Below are 27,286 nucleotides of genomic sequence, written 5' to 3'. Positions count from 1 at the left end.
TTTCCATCGACGTAGTTGTTCCATTTCATTGTAATCCAGGAAGCCTCATTAAAAAGACGCTGGTTTGCTGGTTTTCTTTCCTTATGTAGAACCCTACATGTTCTACGCGTTCTACCGAGCCTCTTGGAATGTGCATGCTTTAAAAGAGAGTATGGAAGAAGCATCAAAAGTCTGATCTGTAGAGAGTTGGAGGGAGCGCCTCAAGCAGTATATACTGTTTGAGCTTCTATAGCGTCAAACATGCTGCTTCGATCTTTGAACGATTATCTGAAATATCTGTTTTACCCATTGGCGGCCGGATTTTGCTGGGTTTTCTACGCTTTCGCACCCTTTCTACGGGTGTTCATTGTCTATGCTTTAGACACCCTGGGCCCTGCACAAACTCAGCAAGTGCGCGTTCCTGTCGACTGTGTCGGCTCTGATCCGTAGTTTGCTGCAAATTGCTGCCGATTCGCAGTCCAGTTCGTTCAAATGCTGGCTACATGTTAACTGGTACCCCGCTGATTCCAAACTGGTGGTTTGTTATGATCGGTACTTCTCGGAATAGTCCCAGAAATGGAGCAAGTCTACATCAGCGGAGATTTATCCTGAGTACTGCGATTTAAGCCTGTGTCATTTCTTAAACTGCTCGGGTACTCCTCAGGTGGTGGTCCTAATCTTCTTCGAATAGAAACTTCCCTGATGACGAAAGATCTCCTGGAGCCTGTCGGTGACGTAACGAGTTCGGCTTAGCGTATCCGGATGAAGAATTATTTCCTGTTCAATTGCACCAGATGTTGCCCGAATAGGCTACAACCGATTGCTAACGACAACACCAGAGGAGGCGTAAAATCGAAATCACTTGCAAGCGTTTGGATTCGTAGATATGATGATAGGAACACCTGAAAACTCGGAAATTCCATGGTAACCGAATATAGCCTTTTGGGTATTCTAGGGAATCTCTTAGGAATCAACTGCAAACTCCTTAATATCCCCAGTAGATTTCTAGAACCTATACAAAACCCTTAGCGGATTTTCTCTGGGATTCTCTTGCGAATTTTGTTGGACAATTTGCCTATTACACTTCATACACTATTCTTCATTCATCATCTAAACCTCCTTGGTACACCTCATCAAGTTCAGGGTTATTAGGGCAAATTTCTACTCTACGGATCCGACACCATTTACCAAATGTCAGCCTTGTACTTACAGATAATCTCTCGAATGTTAGCTTGCTTAGCATCTATCAATTTTTGGCGTTGCTCTGCAGTCATGTAGTCCTCGACCTCGGACTCATCCGAGGGACAGTCCAGTACCGCAGCTCTGTTGGACGAAACTCACAGTCAAGACTGAATCATAAATTTACTGTGATGCAAACAAACCTGATTGACTGGATCCACACGTTCTTATCTTTCGGATTTTGCACTTTCAGCTCGAACATCTCCGGATACGCCGGATTGGACGAGATAATGTAGATGCCCCTCGATTCGGTGCCAGCCTTCTCGCGGATCAACAACTTTTGCAGCGACACCACTCCAGCCTGTCAAAAATAAGATTGATTGATTAGCTAAACATTTGGAGAAATTCCTTTAAGTGTATACCTTATTTTCCGGCGTGAAGAATGAGTATTTGTGAGAGTTTTCCAGCAAGAAGAACAGACAGTCCGACAGTACTACGACCAGTACAGTCTGCATTTTCGACCTTCCCTGCATCAGTGTTGCAACTCCTTCGAACCTACAAAAAAGACATCCAAGTTTAACTTATTGATATTACAACACAAAGCCGTTCAACACTCACTTCAGCTTCCGATTGCTGGAAATAATATCCGACTTCTTGAACTTGTCCTTCTTGAAGATCGCATACGACTTGGCGTCGATTCGCTTGAAGATCTCTAATTGACGGTCCTCTTTCTCCTTGTCGGCGACCCGGGCGTCCACGTCCACCAGTATCTCCTTGACCAGCTGCATCGCCTTCTGCAGCTTCTCCTGCTCGATCTTGTCCTCCCGGGAGCTCTTGAGCAGCGGATCGATCAGCAGAGGATACTTGGTCAGTCGTTGCGTCACGAACAGTATGCACTCCGGGATGCCCTTCTTCTTGAGCAGCGGATTCTGCTGACAGTGCTTGTACCACTCGGCGAACGTGTTGTCGCCGGTCATGTAGCACTTGAAGGTACTCAGGGCCGATCGGTGGTTGGAGCAGAACTCCCCGTACGCCGACTTGAGCTTCTGCGCCGACATGGCCGAGAAGAAGTCCAACAGGATATCGGCTATGCTGTCGACGATGTGGTGCTCGCGCTGTTTCAGCCGCAGCTTCTTCAGGAAGCCCGTGTGCAGCTCGGTGAGGTCCTCTAGCCGGGGGAACATCCGCTTCAGGTTCAGGTGGCTGAAGTGCTTCTGGAGACTCTCCACGAACACCTTCTGCATGACTAGTAGGGTTTGGCAGTGATGCTTCTCCGTCATTATGAACTCGTAGATGTGCTCCTGGCGTTTGACCTGCGGGTGCAAGAGCTTGTTTTTAGATTTTACGGAATGGTGATTTGCTGAAGACTACGAACCTGTTTATCCTTGAGCGATTTGACGATCTCCTTTGGTACACTGGGACTCCACGAGTCGTGCTCGTCGATGGCCACCCCCAGGATCGGTTCCGCACCGAGGTCGTGCGGTCCGATCGGCGCCTCGTGTAGAAACTCATCCCGTATTAGCGGTGTTTCGTCCGAACAGCTGAAATGAAATGCCGAATTCGAGAATGGATCCGAAGAACGGAAAGGACGTCTAAGCATTGGGCATGCAGATTATCTAACTAGTCGCCGTTGATCTCCCATTGTCATCTGAATAATTCAGGGTCAACGCGTTTACTGATACGGAACCAGAGGCGTTACGAGTTTCATTGTTGCTTTTTTGTTTATAGATGGATTCTTTTAAGGTTTTGGTTTAAGATTTGAAAGCAAATTTCAACATTGAAAACAATACTTAAGAGAGAAAAAAATTGTCATGCAACTTCTCACAACTGGACTCACTTATGCACTCGTATATTTTAATAGGAAAAGTTGTAGCGAAACTAAATCAAAGATGCAACTTAAGAAACTCAACTGAAGAAGAATATGTTGTAGGATCAAGTATGATTCTGCGTTTGCAGATTATCTTTCTAAATGACGACTTCAGGACAGAAGAGGACTTCAATCTCTGAACATTGCTTCAAATTTTCCGCGTTCGATTCGGACTGGAGATAGTGTACAGTGTTTCGGGGCTTTTCCTGTTTAACCAAATGATGCTGTTATATACAGATACTCACTTTGAGTTGTCATTTTGTATGTGGCCATCGTAATAGTCTCTACCTTGATCATCGTGGTGCGAGGAACTGTGGCTATAGCAAGCACAAAACGGAAACGAAAGAAAGAAAGACAAAATATGAAAACGTATAAATAAAATCCGAACTAAAAATTGGCAAAACACAACGGTGTAATCAGCAGCAGCCGAGAGAGTGAAACAAGGGGGCAGGTGGGTAGAATGTGGCAAGTAGATTGAACAAGTCTAAGTAAGGAGTTAGAGTTTGTAGCTGCATCGGTAATCTCCGAAGGAGTGTGGGGAGCTTAACTCAGGTACCGGAACTAAACACTCGTGAAATGATTGCAAATCGAAAGATAAGAACTCAGTGGCGGCTGTCTTGAAACTGATTTGTATGTTGAGTAGAAGTTGTGTAGATGTTATGTATGTCGAATACTTATATTTTGTACATAGTATAATAGATACACGTTCATACACATGTGTAACGCAAAACGAGTTAATCAGCAATCAATCAAAACCAAGAATCACTTACGAGAAATGATTATTATGTTACACTTCATAACGAGTTAGCAATATCTTACAGTGCAACAACAGTAAGCGTAACAGACTTTATAGGAACATCGAGTGTAATGGTTGGTGTAGAACAAGTCAAATAAAGGAAATTAGACTGATGGAAACAATACGAAAAATACAGTTGATATCGTATAAGGTGATCAAAGTAGTTGGTCGATTGGTTGTCGACGTGTTAGTATGAGAGCGATGGAAGTCGTGAAAAAGATTCAACGAAGAGCAGATACACAGTTCATCAACAGGATTGTTAACGATGTTGCAGTAAGATTCTGATAGCAGTTAGGTGCACTCTCGATGGGGATGTTCTTTTCGATGCGGTTGAAGTGATGATTGTGAAAGAACGGAGTGTTGATATGTTTCCAGAATAAATGGGCAAATACAGTAAATGAATTCCTAAACAACAACGAAAAATGTGAGAAGTTGGTTTTGAGGGTTTTGTTCTGAAGTAACGATAGCAATTATTGTAAGTTTATATATTACGGCAAAGGAATCGCTGTTCAATAAGCATGTTATTCAATTAGCTCAAATTGTGTAAGAGTAAATTTAAAATCATATTTTTTATTATCGTGTGGCAAACATCAAGATACTTTATGCTATGGGAAACCGAGATTTTTTTTTTAACGAGGAGATCCTTGACCCCCGTTTGAACTCGGCTTGGGCTTGGATATTGAATCCCAATTTAAATTCGATTCATCAGCTTACTCATGAAGCTCATGGCTTACTTTGAGATTCTTCAGCTTCCAACTGCAACTCACAAATTTAGCTAATTTATCTTTGAGAGAGAGGAGACAGCTGGCTTAGATTGCGAGCTCCAAAAAGTCAAGGGAACCTGTCACCAACTGTCACTGGAAAACCGCACATTCGGAGGGCAGAACGTGAAAAATTGTCAAAATGCAAGGAACTGTAATTAAAATTTCTAGGTGTTTTTCAACGATTTCACATCTAAAAAAGTTGAATACCTAAAATATAGTTGTGTGTTGGCAAACTGCTATTGATTGTTTTATATTAATATCCTTTTTCATAGCGAATAACAAGAAGGTAATTTGATTTTGCCCAAATTTAGTTCATATGACCGTTGTGCACAACCCAAGAATTAAAGAAAGAAGTCAAAAAAAGGCAAGAAAACATGCCAACTGTCAGTGAGCTGTCTCCTCTTATCCGTAGTATGCTTCATTATGCAGCCCACAGACGCTCAGACGGTTTGACCAACATTGACTCCGACCCCAGGTTGATGCTATATTTGACCGTGTGTGACGCTGCTTGACGAAACAATTTGACAGTTTGTGAAACCGATTTGACGGTTGACGAATCGGTCGGCCTAAATCAAACCTATGCAGATCGAAGGCAAGTCAAAATGTGTGAATTTACACAGCGTCGTCGCTATGTGTGACCTTGAGTTGTTTTCAAATATTCCATTCGATTTCCCACAGTCTTTAATCTATTTCTATAGCCACCACGCTGCTGTTGAGAACAAAGAGCGAGGTTTTTTCAACAGTGTTGTACAAAATACAACAGCGCGACGACTGAGCTGTTAAGCTATTGAACCAGAAGTTCTACCTGTGATTTCATCAAAAGTTCAATAAAGAATTCTTTCAAGGATTGTACCCGCAATCAATCAGGAATTTCATCAAAAATTCCTCCAGGTAAAGCTGATGGAATTTTTTTTAGGAATTCTACCGAAATTCTGTCATGGATTTCATCGGTAGTTCCTTCACGATTCTATCAGGTGTTCCTCCAGAAATTTATTCAACATTTTATCCATTGATTTTATATGGGATTCGTATGAGAATTCGTTTAGAAATTCTTTCCAAGGGTTCACCTGAGATTTTACCTGCAGTCCTTTAGAAAGATTCCATCAGGAGTTCTTCTAGCGATTTATTAAAATTTCTTCAAGGGGTTCCATCAGGAGAACTTCATTAGTTTCCATCAGAACTTATTGAGAGGATTCCACCAGGAACTCTATCAAAAATTCCCCCAAGTATTGTATCAAGAGTTCCTACAGGGATTCCATTAGAAGTTCCTCTAGAGATGAAGAGTTATTCTAAGGAATTAAACACAAGTTCGTCCAGAAATTCCATCAGGAGTTCCTTCATGGATTGCACCTGGATTCCAACAGAAGTTCCATCAGAAATTTCTCCAGGGATTCCATCAGGAGTTATTTCAGAGTTTCCTAAAATTCCTCTAGAGATTCTACCTGAAATTTATCCAGGGATTCCATCAAGAGATCCTCCAGGGAATATTCAGGAATTCCTATAGGGATTCTATGAGGAGTAGCTTTAGGACTTTCATCAGAGTTCTTCTGTAGATTTCATCAGGAGTTTCTTCAGGGATCCCATCAAGAGTTCCTCCTGAGATTTCATCTGGAATTCCTCAAGAGATTCTATCAGGAGTTGATTTAAAGATTATATCAGGAGTTTGCCGAGGAATTCCATCAATATTTCTGCTAGGAATATAATAAGCAGTTCTTCTAGGGATCCTATCAGGAGTTTCATGAGGAATCTTATAAGGACTTCCTCCAGGGATTTCATCAGGAGTTCCTATACGGGTCCACCAGGAGCTCTTCAAACGATTTCATCTGGAGATCCTTCAGGATTCTGGAAATCTTTAGGAATTCCTTCAAAGATTCCATCATGAGTTCCTCCAGGGATTACACATGGAAATCCTTAAGGGATTCAATCAGAAGTACCTCTAGCAATTCCATCAGATGTTTCTTCAGGGATTCCATCAGAAGTCCCTTCAGAGGTTCAACTTGCAATTCTTCCAGGGATTCTATCAGGAGTTCTTCTGGGGGATATTATCAAGGGTTTCTTCAAGAATATCTTTAGGAATTCCTCCAAGTCTTCCATCAGGAGTTCCTCCAGGGATTCCATGAGGAGCTCAGGAGGATTCAGGAGGATCAGGAGGATTCTATCAGGTGTAACTTAAGGGCTTTTACCTCTAGGGATTCCATTAAGATTTTCTTCTGAGATTTCACCTGGAATTCCTCAAAGGCTTCTATCAGGAGTTCCTCAAGGAATTCCATCAGGATCCTTTCTAGGGATATCATAAGGAATTTCACTAGGGATTCTATTTGGAGTTCCATTAGAAATCTTATCAGGAATTCCTTCAAAGATTCCATCAGGGGTTCCTAAAGGAATTTCTAGAGAAAGTCTGTGAAGGATTTTCTGAAGGAATATTTGGAGGAATCACTTGGGTAATCACTAGAAGATCCACTGGAAAATTTTTGATAAAAAAAATTCTAGTGGGAATTTTTGGAGGAATTGTTTATGGAAACTCTGTATTGATTTCTTGAAAGGGATTTCTTGAGCAATCTCTTCAAGAATTTCTACAAGAATTCCTGAAGAAATTCTTATATAAATCTTTTGAGGATTATAGAAGAAAACATTGGTTGAATCGCTGAAGAAATTCCTCGGTAAGTTTTTCTATAAATCCCCAGATGAATCTGTAGAAAAATAAATTGAAAGAATCGCTGAAGGAAATTCCTGGTGGAAGTTCTGAAATAATTCCCCATGGAATTTAAGGAGAAATCCTAGAAGGAAGCCCTGAGAAAAGTCCTGGTGAGATTCTTGGGGGAATTTCTGTTGATGAATGTCTTGAGGAATCCCTTGAAAAGAATCTGAAAGAATTCGTGATTTGATTTCTGGGTTTTGTGTGGTGGAATCCTTGGAACTAACTTCCTCAAGGAATCTTTGAAGAAATTGATATAGCAACCTCTGGAGGAAGTACTGGTGCCACCCTTGGAGTTAGCCCTGTAAAAATTACTTAAGGGTTTCTTTGGTTTAATCTTTGAAGGAATCAGTGGAGAAAATCCTCAATAATTTGATGAAATCTCTGGAAGAATGCTACCTGAAGGTATGACTGAAGGATTTCCTTCGGAGGAATTGCTTGTTGAATCTGTGGATAAATTTCCTGGTAGAATCTGATAAAATTCCTGGTAGAATCCCAGGAAGATTTTTTTTTGTGAAATCCATGGTACAACTCATAGATTCATGGAAAAACTTCAAAGTAGAATAACAAGAGGAAACCACTAAAAGATTCTGGATAGAATGTTTGAAAAAATCCCATAGCCATATCGATGACTGCTCAGCAGACTTGAAAGAAACTTCTCTACAATGCAAGGAGGAGGCGATTTTGCCATTTTTCTGAGGAGAAAAAATTAAACTCAAAATTTCCAACACAAATCCTCAAGCGATTCGAGTGAGAGTGCAAAAATGCGAGGATTTTTTTCCTGGTACTCTCTCTCTCTCTCTTGTTGCGATGCTCACTTTTACTAACGCTTCAAAGGAACTCTTGAGCGTCCTGCCCGAACAAGGCAGTCCTCGGAGAGTTGTGAAAGCATTCTTTTTTGATGGATTTTTACTCTGGTGTGTTTTGTCCTGCATCTTCCTCGCTCAGTTTTCGTTGCCTATCTGCTGAGCATTTTTTCGCTCCCTCGCAATGAGGCAAAGGCAGCATGCTGCTCTAGAATATGTCACCGAACTCTGATGATTTTGAGGAGTATTATCAAGCCTGCTGCTCAGAATAGTTCCCTGACAAAGACGTCTTATATTTTAAGAGTTTTTCCGAAATACTTCGTGGTAATTATAACTCAATTTTATCATCCAAATCCATTTTTTCGATATTGAGAGAATTTATCTACTAAGTAGAAAGGCATATAGTTTCATAATGATTTTTTTTTTCAATAATATGGCATTATTCTGTATAATGTAAATAACTTACTTGGAAGACATTCGGAAAATACTATTAGATGAATTCATCAAATAAAGCCGACTTTATTGTTTGATGCTTAATGATTTCTTATGTTGTCAAAAACAGTGCAGGAACTTCACAGAGATGATAAATAAGTTCAACCTTGAGGTTGAATTCTCCCAAAAAAGTAAATTAATTTTCCCGAGAGGGTAAATAAATTCCCTCGAGAAGGCTCATCAACTCCCCCAAGAGGGTAAATCAATTCTCCCGAGGGGGTAAATCAATTCCTTTGAGAAAATGAATAAATTCCCCCGAAAAGGGTAAATAATTTCACCGAAAGGGTAAATCAATTCCTTTGAGAGTATAAATCAATTCCAACGAGAGTGTAAACTTATTGCCCCGAGAAGGTTAATCAATTCCCTCGAGATGGTAAATCAATTCTCTCGAGAGGTTGAATCAATTCCCCTGAGAGGATAACCCAATTCCTCCCAGAGGGTAAACCAATTTCCTGAGAGGGTAAATCAATTCCTCCGAGAGGGTTAATCAATTCCCCCGAGAGGGTAAACCAATTCCTCCGAGAGGGTAAATCAATTTCCCGAGAAAGTAAATCGATTCTCCCGAGAGTGTAAATCAATTCCCCTGAAAGGGTAAATCTATTCCCCCGAGAGGGTAAATAATTTCCCTCAAGAGGTTCAATCAATTCCCCCGAGAGTGTCAATCAATTCTTCCGAGAGAGCAAATCAGTTCCCCCGAGATGGTTAATCATTTCTCCCTAGAGGGTGAATCAATTCCCCCGAAAGGGTTAATCAATTCCCAGAGAGGTTAATCAATTCCACCGAGAGGGTAAATCCATTCTCCTGAGAGCTTAACTCACTTCCCTAGAGAGGGTAAAATAAATTCCCCCGAGAGGGTAAATCAATTCCCTGGGAGGTTAATCAATTCCCCCGATAGGGTAAATCAATTCCTCTGAGAGCTTAACTCACTTCCTTAGAGAGGGTAAAATCAATTCCCCCGTGAGGGTAAATCAATTCCACCGAGAGGGTAACTCAATTCCTCCGAGATTTTAACTCACTTCCCTAGAGAGGGTAAAATCAATTCCCCCGAGAGGGTAAATTAATTCTTTCGAGAAGGTAAACCAATTTCCCCGAAAGGGCAAATCAATTTCTCTGAGAGGGTTTATCAATTCTCTCACTAGGTTAAATCAATTCCCCCTAGAGGGTTAATCTTTTCTCCCTAGAGGGTGAATCAATTCCCCCGAGAGGGTAAATCAATTCATAGAGAGAGTAAATCAATTCACCGGAGAGGGTAAATCAATACTCTCGAGAGGATAAACCAATTCCCTCGAGAGGGTTAATGAACTCCCCCGAGGAGGCAAATCAATTCCCCCGGAAAGGTAAATCAGTTCCACGAGACGGTAATTCAATTCCCCCCAGAGGAAAAATCAATCCCTCCGAGAGAGTAAATCAATTCGAGGGGTAAATGAATTCCCCTGAGTGGGAGAATTCGAGAAGGATTCCACTGAGTAGAATGAGGCATGATGCTGTTTCTTTAATATTGCCAATCCAAGAGCAGAACTATTAATATCATCGTGCTTCTTTTTACAGTGTATGAGAAGTTCGCGATATTGATCAGTGAAACGACAGTACAAACTGCAGGCGTGCGAATTTTGTCCGGTCGGCACAATCCGACATTGTTTACGTGAGTGCCTGATAAATCGATTGATATCTTTACATATCACTTAGAATAGAATATTTTTTTCAAAAAGTTGTCAAAGTCTCTGAGGAAATGTAATAAAAGTGAGTTCAATATTATTCTTTGTGAACAATTTCCCCATAAATCGAATAACTTAAACAAAAAACTTAAAAGAGATCTGGATTGAAAAATGCTGACATTTTCCACAAATTTATCATGAAATATCGAAAAGTTCTCCTTTTTTCACACCCCAGAGAATGAAATCAACTTGGAACAAAAAACCAATCATCCCCGGTTGCGTACCAAAAAGAAACTATGCTTCTAGCTACAATGAAAAATCCTCAAATATCAAAATTGCACACAAAACATTACTCAAAACCTGGAAATAGCTGATAATTTGTGAACAAGAAGAAAGATCCTAGGACTACTCGTCAAAAATAGTTACACCAACGTGAACACTACAGAGAGGAGGAGTGAAGAGAGAGCGAGAGAATGAGAGTTTCTGCAACAGTATACATTCTGAGCGTGTGTTGACAGCACTTTCGGTAGAAATTGTGTGTTTTCGAAATGTGCTGTTTTTTCTGATTACAAAAATACGAGAATCGGACATTTTCCGTAAAAAAAAACTATCATGAAAAAACCTTTGTTCGTAATTACATGGACAGAGCTGAGAATGAGAGTGGAATCACTTTTGTGTGAAATCGGAGAAAGTGTTGCTAATGTCATGAGACAGCGATAGACAGACAGAGAGAGAGTGAGAGAAGGACAGGAGCAAGAGAGAGAAGAAGTAAAACGTGAGAGTGAGAATTTTGGCTAGCGTTACCTGGCGTGAGTCGAAACCACGCCTAACTTGTTAGCGACCAATCTCCACGGAGAGTAGCATCCAGTCATTTTCTTGCCGCATTTTTCACTGATTCGGATTTTTTTTTGGTTGGTGAATGGTATGGTCAATTTCGAAGTCGGGTGATAAGAGTGACATTTTTTTTTTCGTATGTTTTCGATTGGAATTGTTTTTTTTTGGTTTGGTTTTGTTCGAAATTTTGCGCACATTGGGTCGTATTTTTGCGGATTTGGGTTGGCATTAACAATAACAAGAATAGAGACATTGGTGGCGTTATTATTACCGTGAATATGGTTGACAATTGTCTCACAGAAACGGAAGAGTGTCCAAAAAACAGGAAATGGAACATAAATGAGAAACGTAGCTCTCAAATAAGAAACCTATGTTTTTTTCCTTTGTTAAAATCATAATAGCTCGAAATGACTGACAAAACAAACTGCACACTTTTTTCAATTTATATATTAAACCTAATATGTTTGATAAAACATTTGAATATGTTTAAACTTAAACTGATAAAAAGCAAATTAATCGTGTGAAGCTTTGAAGCGAATCGTAACAAAATTCAAGCCTTAAAACAAACGTTTGTATGCGATATAACATTCTGCGCTGCGATATTTAATAAAGATGCCATGTAACACAATCATCCCATGTCATTCAATAAAAATCATACTGTTTTCATAAAATCAAGCTGAATGCAAGACGAAAAGCACGACGAAATAAATATTTGTTTTATTATGAATGCATCAACATCTTTAGGTTGTTTCTGGTTAAGAAAACGCGAAATGGATCAGTGATGGACGGGATTGCTCTCAGGACCTAAATCTCATCACTGAATCCATCCGACTTACATTTCTCCCGAGGTTTAAGGTTATCGTTCAGACTTTTAGATAAACATTTTGATATCGAACTGTCTGAAGACCGAACAATCGCCATCGCGGTACCGAAACACCGTTCATGTTCAGAAACACAATGAAACTATACGAAACTAACTTGATGCACATACAGGTAAAAATTATATCAATCGCATCAACCAAAATGGTGATTTATCATGTTTATTTTAACTCTGGCATAACATTTGAAAACATTAAGGTGGAATAAGTATGCATTTTCAATAGAAGGCTACGCCATTGTCGTGATGGTAAAAAACTAGGACGAGTGCTTTTGAATCCATCGCTATCTTTCTCGACCAGTCCACGCGATGTTTTCAAATGTTACGCTCGAGGTCAAACATATGCAAAAATATGACAAAACAACAGTAAACGATCTCAGAAACGTAACTCTAACGAAAATAAATGGGAAATTTACCTGTTGGTTGAGTTCTTCTTGTTGGAACCGGATTTGGGCTGCACTTGGAAATATTTCTGAAATGTTTCAATTTTGACAGATGAGAACAACTCGGAACAAGCGTAACTTTTAAAAGGATTCGTCTTGATGGAACTGTCCACAAATTAAAGCCCATTTCAACCTGTGTTTCCTAATTAATCGTAATGCGTTACACCAGAGGGCAGCCACTGCATTCCATCAAGACGTTCACTGAACAAACTTCACTTCACTAACCTTAGCGATTTTGGCTTTACATTCCACGGCGTGCTCTTTATAGGTGGCGAGGTTGATAACCGCACCGCAAGCTGGAAAAGTAGAATGGAAAACAGTATTAGAATCTTCCGTAGGAAATGAATGTACCCTATAGATACAAACCATCACAGGTGGAGTTCTGTCCCTTGGTTTTGGCTTTGTCTTTCTTCTTGCGGAAAAATAACGAACCACGTTTCCTGCGCTTTTCCGGATGGTCGGTGTAGCCCTCGCTGGAAAATCAATTCAGTTGTTTGTTAAACAATTTCTCACATTTAATTGACAGAAAAGGTATTCAGCGTAAGAGCAGCACAGTAATGTGTTAGAGTTCTCGTGACGGAACACATTCTACTTAACAATAGAATTCATTTGTGAATGAAGTGTATACTGTATGGTTAGAACGATAGCCTCAGTTAACACACAACAAAAATGGGATTAGTAGAGGTAAGTTCACGTAATCAGTAAGTGGTTAAGTACACAAGGAGGTTGAAATATATTCTCTAAGCAAATGGCCATGATCCGTAGGCATAACTTACCCATATGGTTGCGATGACTGCTTTTTGATCTTCGCTTATATTCCGAATACGATTCAGAAATGTATACGAAATAGTGGGTGGAAATAATTCCGGAGATCAAAAAGTAGTCAAAGCAGTATTCATCATTACATTTGCCATTATACAAATAGTCAGTCGAATACTTTTCGTTACATCGTTATAACGTTAAATTTTGAATAACGTCAGAGGTTCAGTTGAAGCAGGCAAAACCAGTGATGGAAAGAAACGAACTTTTCTGCTGGACTGGAACAAAAACAAACTCCTGAGCGTCAGAGCGCTGATTTACTCGCATCTGTCGTACTCCCGAGTAACCGAAGCTAAAGCGATTCGTGAACGTGTTCGGAGCTGTTCAGAGTTGTGCTTTTTGGAAATCAGCTGTGTTTTCCCTCCGAGTTTTGTGGTTTCCAAGAGTTTTTAACTACAAACTGGTAGTTTACTGCCGATTCGATGGTTATCAAATTAATTTGTCTTCAAAAACCATAATAAATCACGCCTTGCTCGGTTACTTGGGGGTAAACGTTACCGAATTTGTTGCTACTTTATTTTTGAAATGTTCTCTCGAGCAGATGTCGAATCCCCCGCAGCTTTTACTCCAATTTGCCTTATGCTGTTTGGTATGATTTGTACCAATTCTTTTCCAACCTAGTGTTTCAACAAAAACTCTAATGTTGTTAGACGTATCTATCATACAAAGTCGAAAAATGAAACTTCATATGAAAAATGGTCGTAAAGAGAAACGGAGAAAATGATAAGATGTATTTTCAAAAAGAAATTAACGTCTACTGTACACACTTAGAAAATTTCACCGACTCCGGTAATTTTTTTTACCGAAATATAAACCGCTGAGCGCTCAGTAATCCTTTCGGTAAAGTTAAGAATCACCGAACAATCAGTAATTTAAACCAAAACACAGCTGTCAAAATATTACAAACTGTTCGTTAATGGTTACCGAGCAAATCGTAAGATTATTACCGAACGCATTGTTTTTATCAGCAGACAGCAATATTCCATTCCGGATGATTGAAAAACATAGAAATAATGAAATTTATTTTGATAATCGATAAATTTATTTCGGATTCTGTTCTCTATACAAAAAAATATTGAACTGTATAGACATTTGGAATGCATTTCCACAGCTACAGTGTTCTGAACCACAATAAAGATCAAGGAATCACTTAATTTTCCCGAACATCCTTATACGTGACGTTGTAATTCGGAACGAGATTTGGCTCTTGTATCCTATAACGAAAACATTTTGCACTTGATATAAGCTCTTCAATAAGAATCCACTGGTCATACCTACGGATAAGTACCAGATGGGAACTTTGGTGTTATGCTGACAGGGAAGGGGGGGTTTGCTTTTACTTCTGCAAACCTGGAGCGTCTGTACTCCATGTTAAGAACGGCTCACAACAACGTCTTTTCCCCATGTCAGGATCGGCTGATCATCGTCCGAGTGCCAGAGAAGGACTCTAAGCTAAACTGCGCACTATGGTCCTCCGAACATTTAGAGGGAATGGTCTTGGGGGGCCGGTGTCAGGCCCTGCAAACCATCCGTAAAATCATATCAGCACAGGAACGCCAACGAGAGAGTACGGACCGTAATAATCGGCAAAGACCTCCGCGACGGAAATGGACTAGCGATTGGAAACTCGGTACGTGGAACTGCAAATCTCTCAACTTTATCGGAAGCACTTGCATACTCTCCGATGTACTGAAGACATCGACATCGTAGCGCTGCAGAAGGTGTGCTGGACAGGAGCAATATTGTGAACGTTTAGAGGTAATCATACCATCTACCAGAGCTGCGGGTGATATGCCGCCTCCAAGAACATGGTCATTCGTAGCACCTATTTCCAGCACAGCCTACGGAATCGGTACACTTGGAGATCACCTTAGCAGACAGAATCGCAAATCGACCACGTTTTTATCGATGAGAGAATAATGCAGCGCGGGCTGCAATGCTGCAGCATGGTACGCGACAAAACGTGGAACGATACAGACTGAAGCGGAAACAGCAAACTCGCCTATTCCGGGACAAAAAGCGCCGCCTGGAAGAGGTGGAATACCAAGAGATGGAGTTGCTGTACCGTTCTCAAGAAACGCGGAAGTTCTATCAGAAGCTCAACACATCCCACAAAGGCTTCGTGCCACGAGATGAAATGGGGATAAGGATGGGAGCATCTTGACGGACGGACGCGAGGTGATCGAAAGGTGGAAGCAGCACTACAATGAACAACTGAATGGCGCAGAGAACACAGACACATGACAGCGAAGGCGATTGCTACGTCAGCACAGCGGATAGTGGAAACCAACCAGCTCCCACGATGGGGGAAGTTAAGGATGCCATTGAACAGCTAAAAAACAACAAGGCCGCTGGCAAGGATCCCAGACAACCAGAACTCGCATGGAAGTTCACGTAATAACTCGTTTATTCACACAAATTACATCAAACCCGCAACACACGGTGGGTAAAATCGTCAGATTGATGAGTTTCCTCGCATAAAACGCTGTTTTCCTGAGTTCATTTGTACATTTTGTTTCATCTCGTACACTCGTACAAAGTAAATCGAATCAATTCGTAGCAGCTGTCAAATCAATATTTGTTATCATAAGTTAAGTCGCTTAAGATCACATGATAGTTCGGAAGAAAATTTATACACTCTCATTGTATGTTATTGTTCATCACATAATATATAAATGCACTTTTGTACGTAGAAGGCCTTTTCGCAACATCCTATAAGTGAAATTGTGCACATACAAAGCCTCCAGGTGATTTCGTTATACGTACATTTTGCTTGTCTGGGATGGTATCGGAGCCGAACTCATCAAGATGGGCCCGGACAGGTTGACTGCTTGTCTGCATCGGCTGATAGTCAGAATCTGGGAAACGGAACAGCTACCAGAGGAGTGGAAGCAAGGCGTTATATGCCCTATCTACAAAAAGGGCGACAAACTGGAGTGTGAAAATTATCGTGCAATCACCATCCTAAACGCCGCCTACAAAGTGCTATTCTCTTCCGTCGTCTAACACCTATAGCAAACGAGTTCGTGGGAAGTTATCAAGCAAGTTTCATCGACGGCCGCTCGACAACGGACCACTCTAGTAGGCGATTTCCGGTGCGTATTTTCTTCGAAGAAAAGAAAATTTTCTTGCTGGTGGATTATGGAAGAATATTTCTTCTCTTCACCTGCAAAAATGCCGGAATTCACCTGCAGAAATGCCGTGAGTACCAGGTCCATTCGCACCATTTGTTCATCGATTTCAAGGCGGCATACGACGAGTTCGTCTACCTCGGATCCTTGTTGACGGCTGACAACAATGTTAGTCGGGAAATACGAAGGCGCATCATCAGCGGAAGTCATGCCTACTATGAACCGATGCACGAGTTCACTGTTTGACGTTTGAGCGGTGCCGTGTTATTTACGTGACCATGGTAATGAGTGAATTCGGCACCACTCAAACGTCAAATTAGTAAACTCGTGCATTGGTCCATAGGCTCCAGAAGAAACTGCGGTCAAGAAAGATTCACCCCCGCACCAAATGCACGATGTATAAAACGCTCATAAGACCGGTAGTCCTCTATGGGCATGAGGCGTAGACTATGCTCGAGGAGGACTTACAAGCTCTTGGGGTTTTCGAACGCCGAGTGCTAAGGACGATCTTCGGCGGCGTACAGAATAACAGCGTGTGGCGGCGAAGGATGAACCACGAGCTCGCTAAACTCTACGGCGAACCCAGTATCGTGAAGGTAGCTAAAGCTGGAAGGATACGCTGGGCAGGGCATGTTACAAGAATGCCGGACAACAACCCTGTAAAGATGGTGTTCGCTACGAATCCGGTCGGAACAAGAAGGCGTGGGGCGCAGCGAGCTAGGTGGATTGATCAGGTACACCAGGACCTGGAGAGCGTGGGTCACAGTCGAGGATGGAGAGAAGCGGCCATGAACCGAGTGAATTGGCGAAAAATTGTTGGCGAGGCTTTATCAAGATAATTGATGTAAAGCCAAATAAGTAAATAAGTAATTCTAAATTCTTCAAAGGAATAGTTTCGTGGATTATTTGGTTAATGTTGTCATAGTAAACAAGAAGTTTAAGTAACTGCATTTAATCCAATGTTGGTAATCTCTCGTTAATGGCATTGTAATCACACCTTCTGAAGTCATACTCACTGCGTTCTGATTTAGGAACAATTGGAGGGGAGCGTAAGCTTTAAAGCTAGTGACTTGTAATGACGATTTACTTTCAGCATAGCAGACGGCAGTTTGAACAATTCCATCGATTCTGTGTCACTAACAAAAACCAAGTCTTGGAGCTTGCCGGCGAAACCACTGATTTGTTTAAGTCATATCGACAGCAAGGAATCGACTACAGCTAGCTTTTGCTCGGCTGAAGCATTTACAGGCAGGAAATCCTGTACCACGGCAACGTAATCTCAGGAAAGATTAGCAGGTTGTAATCGCTCAAATGGATCAAATAGAATTGCCTTATCGAGGAGCTCTTGTGCGGATACAGCATGCTTGATGTAGATGTCGCGATGACTACATGGATGAATGTAGATGCAACATGGGAAGAGTGATATATGTGGCAAATCTTAAACAGGCAAACTTGGACTAAAATCCAAAAGTGAAGTGCTGAAAGTTATCATCACTGAGGGGAATCCCTCCATTGATGGTCAATTCGTGCCGAAATTGCTCGACGGCTTATCGAAGCTGCAGAATAGTGTACAACTATCGGGGCATCAATCCAAATTAAACGGTTCCTGAATTGCTCAAGAAGAACTTTGGATAAAACCTGCTGATGCTGATCACTTAGCTTGCCTTAGATTGATTGTGGGTTCACTTTGAGCCAAAGTTTGCAGTGAGGGACGACGCTCTATTGCTGCCTTTGCAGCGGATGGTTGGAACAATTCTATATTATGGATTGTTTGCTCTACAAAGACGTGATGAATCCTCAATCTGAGAAAATTTGGTATCTACAAAATAAGGATGATATTCTGGGAGGATTCATTTGAGTACAAAGGGCTTGCCTGGAGGCCTACTTGCCTGTGTCGATACATTGGCCCCTCCAACATCTACTGGGTCTCAACCTCAGCTGTATAATAGCACGTCATGTGGCAGATTTACAGATTTGCTGAAGTTTTCAGAACTACTGGCTCAAATAATGACAATAATGAAAGTGTGCTTCCATAAAAGCAGGGACCAATTTCACAATCCAAATGAACTCATGAAACATTCTCATCAGAAACAGAAAACGTATCGTGATTACTTCAAAGTTAAAGAGTGCTAGGCCTACAACTGAGTGCAAACTCAAACCTCTTAGTATTAATGGTTTAGATTAGAGGTTCAACGACAACTTCTTAGCAGTCTCCCACGATTCTAATATAGTCTCACACTAAGAGACATATCAATATCAGATCGTTCTAGAAGCAAGTAGGCACAATGAAGTTACCGATATTGCGGAATCTACATGAACACTATCGCAGAGACGTGCGAATGATTAAGACTGGTAACATATTTCCAGTGCAATTTGTGTTTCTTTTATAATAAGATACCCTTATGTAACATGGAGAAGAGACTTAGAGTGCACTTAAGTTTAATAGATGAGAACGAAAAAAGTGGGACATGTTTGTTGGGACGTCGACTACTGGAATACAGTTGCGACGGCCTTAACTCGATTATGTTGAAACTGGAGTACCTATGGCACGCCATCGATACTGAGAGCCGTATCACAATAGAAATATTAGTAGTAGAACGCTAATGGCGCTGTTCTCACAATACTGAATTAGTTTATCATCACCTTCAACTGTATCTTTTCATTGTTTGTTCGTTGCCATGTTGTAGTGGATGATTTTAAAATTTATTTGACACTTTGAGGACCGGTACTCAAGCTGTCAGCGCGTGGCAAACTAGATGTTGGTAACACGAACAGTAGCGACATTAGCATTCTTAGATTAATTCTTCTACTCGTATCACGAACCAGCGAGGTCAAATCCTGCTAGAGGCACTGGCTGTGCTAGATGTCGATCTGGCTAATGTTGGTACCAAAAGTACCTTTAGCCGAAATGGAGCGGAGTCGATTATCGACGTTACTTTTTGTAGTCCTGGCCTAACGAGTAGTTCGAACTGGAGGGTAGAAAATGCCTACATTTACAGCGGCCACCTGGCGGTTCATTCATTCATTTATTTATTTCCAGTAGCGTAAGGTTTAACCTTTTAAATTACTACATTCGGCGACACATTGCAGATTTAACATAAATAATAATTTCACAGTTTATAATTAGTTACATAGTGCACTATGAAGTCTTATATAATACTATCTACTCCAAATATTCAAACATTTTTCCTTGAAAGCTAATTCTGATGTTTCTCGTTTAATAGAATGGGGCAAACTGTTCCAATTTACTATTCCTCTAACAAACATTGAGCACTGCCCACGAAAAGGCACAAGTTTTTGAAACAGGGCTGGTGGGTTTCTAATCTTTATCAGTTTTCTCAGAAACATACAGGATCGATATGCGTAAAAGTTCTGAAAATATACGCTACAGTATTGACTACAACAACAGTAGGCAGCGGGTTGAGGAAGCGGCTAGGTCAAGGCCAAGCCCTCGTAAGTGGAAGACATCGTACTTCAATGACGAAGTACTTAGAGAGGCGCTCCGCCGTGAGCGTAACCTACTCGGCCTAAGCGGGAACGAACTGGTAGCGGTGCTTTCGCGTGCATGCGATGTGACCATGCCTAGAAAAGTCCACCATAGGAATGGGAGACCACCGACCTACTGGTGGACTCAAGCAATTTGAACCTGCGCCGTGCCTGCCTACGGGCCAGGAGGCGGATGCAGCGAGCACGTACCGAGGAGGAGCGTGAAGAACGACGGGCGGTGTTCACCGCTGCCAAAGTCGCGCTGAAGTCCGAGATAAGGGCAAGCAAAAAGGCCTGCTTTGAAGGACTCTGTCAGAGTGCCAGACCAATCTCCAGAGATGCTGGAGGGGATCATCGAAGAGCTCTTTCCGCGCCATAACCCTAGCCCATGGCCTCCTTTCGTAGGACAGCTGGGGATTGGGGCTGGCGATGAGGATAGAATAACCGATGAGGAACTTGTAGGGATTGCAAAATTCCTCAGCATGGGGAAGGCACTAGGTCCGGACGGAGTTCCAAACCTGGCCCTCAAAGTCGCAATCTTGGAGGCTCCCGGGATGTTCAAATCTGCTATGCAGATATGCCTGGACGAGGGAGTATTTCCAGATGTGTGGAAGAGGCAGAGCCTGGTACTATTGCCAAAGGCGGGAAAACCACCCGGTGACCCGTCGGCGTATAGACCAATATGCTTGATTGACACGGCGGGGAAGGTGCTCGACAAGATCATCCTCAACAGACTGTTGAGGTACACCGAGGGTGTAAATGGACTCTCAAGCAACCGGTTCGGCTTCCGGAAAGGGAGGTCCACCATAGACGCTATTCTGACGGTTAAGAAAACCGCTGAGATAGCACTCCAGCGTAAGAGGAGGGGTATTCGCTACTGCGCAGTAGTGACTCTGGATGTAAGGAACGCATTTAATAGTGCCAATTGGGCGGATACTGCTGATGCGCTCCAGCGTCTGGGATACCCGAGTACCTGTACAAGATTCTCGGAAGTTACTTCCAGAATCGGATATTAGTCTATGACACAGAGGTGAGTCGGAAGTGCTTTCACATAACCTCAGGAGTCCCGCAAGGTTCCATCCTGGGTCCGGTGTTATGGAATGTCATGGTCGAGGTGTTGAGATTAAAATTCCCGGCGGGTGTGGTCATCGTTGGCTTTGTCGACGATATTACGCTGGAGGTCTACGGTTAATCGATCGAAGAAGTGGAATTGACTGCAGTCCACTCGATCGCAATTGTAAAGGAGTGGATGAGCTCCAGGAAACTGGAATTGGCTCATCACTAAACTGAGGCGGTTGTTGTCAACAACCGAAAGTCGGTGCAGCAAGCGGTGATCAGTGTAGGCGACTGCACGATCACTTCGAAGCGCTCCGTCAAACACTTGGGGTGATGATCGACGATAAGCCTACCTTCGGTAGCAATGTCGATTATGCCTCCAAGAGAGCCTCCACAGCTATTGTGGCACTGTCTCGGATGATGTCCAATAGCTCTGCGGTGTACGCCAGTAAGCGTAAGCTTCTGGCCAGTGTCGCCTCGCCCATACTGAGGTATGGTGGCCCGGCTTGGGTCACGGCTTTAAGTACCGATAGCTACCGTAGCAAGCTAGAGAGTACTTATAGGCTAATGTGCCTGAGAATTGCAAGCGCGAACCGTACCGTGTCACACGATGCACTCTGCGTCATCACCGGTATGGTGCTTAATGGTATCCTTATCATGGAAGACATAGAGTGCTTCGAAAGGCGCGGCACAAGAGGCATACGCAGGACTGCCAGACTGGCCTCTATGGTCAAATGGCAGCGTGCGAGGGACAGTTCCACCAAGGGAGTGTGGACTCACAGGTTGATTCAGAGGTTAGATATCTGGGTCAATAGGCGCCATGGGGAACTAACATTCCACTTGACACAGGTCCTTTCGGGCCATGGTTGCTTTAGACAGGATCTACACCGTTTCGGTCATACGGGTTCTCCCGAATGTCCAGGTTTTACAGGTTTAGAGGAAACGGCGGAACACGTTTTGTTCATGTGCCCGCGTTTCCGCACAATGCGTGACCGCATGTTTGCCACATGCGGTCGGGACACGACTCCGGACAATTTGGTTCAGAGGATGTGTGAAGACGAGTTTGGCTGGAATGCCGTTTTATCGACTACACAGCGTAACAAAAATCACATTTTTGCGTGTCTCAAGGATCAAATTATGTGTCTCTAGTAGATTTGGGGTTGCTGAATCTGGTGCCATTCTCAGAAATGTTCCAGCACGTCACAATTTTTAGCTACAAGTCGCCAAAGTTGTATAAAACACTGGTTTTATTAATGTTTACATAAAATTTAAAGTACAATTTATCATACTTTTTTGTAATCTAATCTACCAAACATGCAAAATAGAACTTGAACTTTCATTTCAGACATAATTTGATTGAAATTGCGCAATTAAATTTCGATTAAACCGATTTTTTCAACATGCTTGCAGCCTCCATACGAAATTCTTCGTTTCTTCTATATGGCAAAATACAACAATTCTCTAAACCATCAAAAAATAACTTTTCCGTATCGAAAGTAATACAAACTTTGATGATAAGTATTGTTATACACATAAAGTTTTTATTCTGTGGCAAATTAAGCCAATAAATTACCTTACAAGCTGGCAAACTTGCATGCAAGTTGGCTTAAATAGTCATTTTTTGCATTTTCAACAGTGAATATCTTAAAAACTAGACGTGCTATGAAATTTATGAAAACGGCAATGGATTCAGCAACACTGAATTAAGTGAAAAGCGGTATTTTGGTGCTGGAGACAAAAACGTGTTCCGCAGTGCTATCACCCACATCGTCTCGGAACTACAAAGGAGGTGGCAAATGGACTCGAGGAGTGGCTAGTGCAGACGCTAAACAACACGTGGTCCAAGGGTTCGCAGTCGGCTACGTAGGCCATACCGGTGCCTACGGTCGAAATCAACCCTTACAGCGATTAAGTGGCCGCGGGGAGAACATCCTGGTAGCGCTGCTGTCGTGGCGCCGGCTTACTGGGTTGGATACGAGCCTCTGGTTGTTCGGAACAGGTGGAGGCCCCTTCGTCAGCAATCCCAGCTGGTGCTAGCTGTTCGGGCCTGAACCTTCAGTAGGTAAAATTGCGAAGCCCGCAGTATCAGTTCTTGATACCTGCGGTGCAGCTGGGCGCGGGCGAAGTGGTCGACACTGCCCGCCTTCAACGGACAATGGGAGGTGAGGACCACCTGGGAAGCTAGCAAAGCGCCTGCATGTTAACTTGGTGGACCCCCCTAAGCATGTCATCGATGTTCGTTGCTGCATGGCTACGCAGCTAACCTGGGGGATGCGATGTGCAATAGCCCCTCTCCGAAGCAATGCCTTCTTGGTGGTCCCGGAGAGACGAAGGGATTGGCGGCAATGGAAATGGTTTAGTGGGTCGGGGGTGTAGTCCTGTTTACTGCTTGCATGTAGTAAATGGTCCCCAACCCCACACTCCCGGACCTTGGTCCGGAGCATGCTGAGCAGATTATCCCCCCATTGCTAAAAGTGAAAAAATACTGAGAGCTGAGTTCTGCAGTTATCAGAGTAATCTCAGATTGACGGTCTCCAACTGGGAGGAAGAAACCGATACAAAATTTCTGTACGTCAAAGTGAGCCGAGTTTATGCTGAGCATCTGTTTCTCCGGTTTTGAGTTTTCAGTGCATCAGTTACCCGGGAATCGTCTTTCACCAGAATCGTCGAGCCCATATAGATATCCTATCTGTAGCTATATTGTAGGAAACAGCGTGAACACACTGAATATCGCTTTGGAATAAATTCTCCGGTGAAGAAGGATAGCTTCATCGCCGTGAACTAGACTAAACAGTTACCTGTCTCTACCGATTGTCTAATCCACTTTAACCCCTCTACCGGCAGCTTCATTTTTTAACGCAAAATAAATATTCAAATCGTTATAACTTTTTTGTTTTTCAATATTTTTGCACTATTTTTTCACATGTTCTCAAAAAACTCTTCTAGTTTAGGAATCCGTGTCGATATTAGTTATTGGTCATCTAGTTTTAAAAATATTCCGTTGTTCCTTGGGGGACCGACATTTTCCATATAAAATGTCTTTGGCGGCCGTTTTGTTTTTGATCAATTTATCAAAAAAATAAAATGTGGGCTATATAATGCCAGGTAATAAGAAGCTTCTCTGAAAAAATCATACAAATCGGTTGAGTATTCTTGGAGATATCTGAAAATTACGATATGATGTTTTTTGAAGTTTTCATGATCTTTATTTGGCCAGCGTGGTTCCAGAAACCTAAATGGCCATTACGCAAAGACGGCTGCACCAAATTGCTTCATTTTTTCACAACATACTCTCATTATTGCTTTGTTCCGAGGAGTGAATATCCGAATACGATTGAAATTCTGTAGCCTGAGAAATTAACGGGGGGTTCTGGTTACGTGTCGGTCCCCCAAGGAATTTTGGAATATCTTCAAAACCAGATGACCATTGATCAATATCGACACAGAAGAGTTTTTTGAAAGCTTGTGAAAAAATGGTGCAAAAATATTGAAAAACAAAAAAGTTATAACGATTTGAATATGAATTTTGCGGTAAAAAATGAAGCTGCCGGTAGAGGGGTTAATGACCCACCTATCTGTATATTGGTAGAATTGGACAAGCTCCACCCGGAATCACTTGGCTGATCTTAGCACTCAGCAGATCCACCGAAAAGGGACAGTTAAGACAAATCAGAAAAGCCGAGAAATTCAAGTTCGAAGATCAAGTGTAATTATATAAAACAAAAAATTATACCAAGAGACAACTGGAACTGACTGAGGCTAGTCAGTAGATGGATGAATACAATGTTGAACTGAAAATTTTTAATTCTTCATTTGTTAACGATAAGTAGCATCCCAAAAATATCTAAATAAATAATTGAAATGTACGCATTTCATGTCTAGTATCAGTTGAATAAGAGGCAATGCTAGTGCATTGAAAGGCACACAGAAAAAGCAACAGATTAGTAACAAACAGAAACGTTAAAGCATCATTCTCCGACAGAAGAGGATGTGTACATAGAAGCGCATTTCTAACAAACACACAACAGCAATCAATCAGTCCAGAGACCTACGGAGTAACTCCTCGAGGTTGAAAATCCTAAACATGTTTTCAATAATGACACCGAAACAAAGCTACTTCTAATTAACGATGAGATTTTTTTTTGTGAGAATAGATGAGGTCATGAATAAGAACGTTAATTTGTAGAAAGTTACATTAACTTGCTGGTAACCCCTTTTGCTAATTTTGTGCCACAATACGAGTAGAATTGTATCTTCTTAATTTATCAAAAGAAATACCAAAAAGTGTCTATGATGAAGTAGTAAATTATCTGGCAATATTTTAGATAAATTCAAGATGTTCAGAAAATTTACCCATTGGATATATCGTGCCACAAGGTTTTCAAATTGAGTAAGCACCAGCGAGAATTATAATAACTTGCCACAAATTAATATTCCCATTTCTGAATGAGAACAGGTTATCGGGTTAAGGTTTGTCCAAGGAAGGATCGCGCTGATTAAAAGAACAGTACAGAAAGAAAATAGGACTGAATAACTGCCAATCGAAAGGATCTAGTTTCAAACACGATTAGTTAATCACAACTTAATGAAAAAGGGGAAACATGTGACAGTGAGGATATTAGGCACAAGTAACTAAGTACAAACGGGACAGAATTAGGACAGAGTAAGAGGACGGTAACTTATCGGTGACTTACGTTTTATCTCTCACACAAAGCAGTGATCGATCGTCGTGGGTTTCATCTTCACTGTCGGAAAGATGCCGTGAACTGGTTGGTTGGTTGGATTGTGGATATGGTTTTGGGAGGTTCGGTTGTTGGAGGTAATTTTTTGTTTGTGTGTTACGAGGTTTTGGTTCAAAATAAATGGAAGGAAACAGAAAAAAAACATTCATTTGTTTTGGACATTACGCACTGGATGAATGAATCTTAAATGTACGAAAAATTTTGAGTGAATTATGAATTTTATGAACGATTTGTCTGATCATTTAATTACCTTTGGATGGATATGTGACAAAGAGAAGTTTACTCGACATCGATAATGTATCAAAGCTCAAAACTAAAGCACATGCTTTCATCCTCTTCTCATATATCACACTTTAAGATCCGAATGGGAATTCAATTTAAAACATGATCTTAAATATGAAACATCGTGCACATAGGATAAAGCTATATTTATATACAAATTTTGCAACAATTTTTATTTGATAACGTAAAAAGATAAGATGATCTTCCGGGTTTATTTTTTTTTTAGAATAAAAGGATCCATAAAACAGGATATTTGAAAATTATTTTTTTTTTGTTATTGCTTTTGGAAGAACTTTTAGAAGACAAATGAAATGCAGCCTAGTTATAAATAACCTTCTCAGCGATATCGTTGAACATCGAGTTTATTTGCATTTTCAACGCCCCTTCAAAACTTTATCCTGGTTTAAGGACCTATTGGGAATAGATTATTTTGCTAAAAGAACATTTTCTTCTGCAATGGACAACAAATCTTGAAGCAAGAAAACTTCGTTACTGACTTTTTAACAGAATGATAAATGGACTTTCTTGTAGTTGGTGAAATGATAACCAATCAAAAGAAAACTGATGTTTTAGTTTGGGAAAATGTCAAATTTTTAACCCTTTCAAGGTCCTAAAATATAAATCTGTATTTTTTTTAATTCATAGGCGTTCTGATTAATCTTGCTACAGTCAAACCTCGATGAGTCGATATCTGAAGGAAGCATCGACTTATGGAAACACCGAGTCGTGGAAACAAATGCCTTGGAAAGCTGTTTGAGGGGACCATCATAGTAACCATGGAATTTAGTTTTCAGTATGGTTCCATGAGTCGATATCCAGTCATGGAACATCGACTCACTCTAGATTGAATTCTGTCTACTTCAAATGTCTAATTACAGAAATTCAAATGCACTGCTGGATTCAGGTTATCAATTTACTTAACGTTTCGTTACGGTACAGAAGTGATGAACAACGGATAAAATTCTCACAAATATACTTACGGAGTTGCGGTATCCTCTTTGGCACCTTGATTGCGAACCGGCGCGATCGATGGTGTCGAGATACTCTTCTGCAGTGGAATTCTACAAACGGTTGGAGCCAGGTTCCGCTTGGCCACGATCTTCTCGAAGTCTCTCTGAAAGAGAAATGATTCAATGAATCAAGCTTCCGGCGAACTAAGGTCAAGTGGATAACATAAGGTTTGTTTTTTGATCTTTCATTCAATTTTTTTTAGCAAATTTTGAAATGCTACTATGAGTTTACAATACCATGCAAAGGGAGAAAATATGATTTCTAACAAAGGGTTGCTTGGGACTAATCACAACGATCCAAATCAAGATCAAATCTAAAAGCATGACAGCCACCATTGCCGGCCACGCTAGTCTTTTCCGTGTAATTCAAAAT

The 27,286-nt window shown here is 41.4% G+C and overlaps 1 protein-coding gene across 5 annotated transcripts in view; it reads right to left on the bottom strand.

Moving 5' to 3' along the window:
- Positions 1-27,286, bottom strand: part of LOC5578052 (rho guanine nucleotide exchange factor 18) — a 64,531-nt gene that overhangs the window by 13,157 nt on the left and 24,088 nt on the right. For 3 of the 5 annotated variants that reach the window (XM_021840261.1, XM_021840262.1, XM_021840265.1), the window contains exons 7-17: positions 26,884-27,017; positions 25,574-25,645; positions 12,754-12,860; positions 12,613-12,683; positions 12,361-12,416; positions 3,271-3,342; positions 2,534-2,699; positions 1,777-2,471; positions 1,581-1,713; positions 1,362-1,519; positions 1,190-1,302 (exon numbers count right to left, since the gene is read on the bottom strand). In XM_021840261.1, the coding sequence (XP_021695953.1) occupies positions 1,190-1,302; positions 1,362-1,519; positions 1,581-1,713; positions 1,777-2,471; positions 2,534-2,699; positions 3,271-3,342; positions 12,361-12,416; positions 12,613-12,683; positions 12,754-12,860; positions 25,574-25,645; positions 26,884-27,017 (1,777 nt within the window). The remainder of the gene's footprint in view (positions 1-1,189; positions 1,303-1,361; positions 1,520-1,580; positions 1,714-1,776; positions 2,472-2,533; positions 2,700-3,270; positions 3,343-12,360; positions 12,417-12,612; positions 12,684-12,753; positions 12,861-25,573; positions 25,646-26,883; positions 27,018-27,286) is intronic. The other 2 variants (XM_021840263.1, XM_021840264.1) reach the window with 1 other exon arrangement.

The sequence above is a fragment of the Aedes aegypti genome, chromosome 2 (genome assembly GCF_002204515.2).
Source record: "Aedes aegypti strain LVP_AGWG chromosome 2, AaegL5.0 Primary Assembly, whole genome shotgun sequence".
In the NCBI taxonomy this organism is placed as follows: domain Eukaryota; kingdom Metazoa; phylum Arthropoda; class Insecta; order Diptera; family Culicidae; genus Aedes; species Aedes aegypti.
The sequence above is the reverse complement of the archived record's forward strand: the minus strand, read 5'-3'. Positions and strand labels throughout refer to the sequence as shown.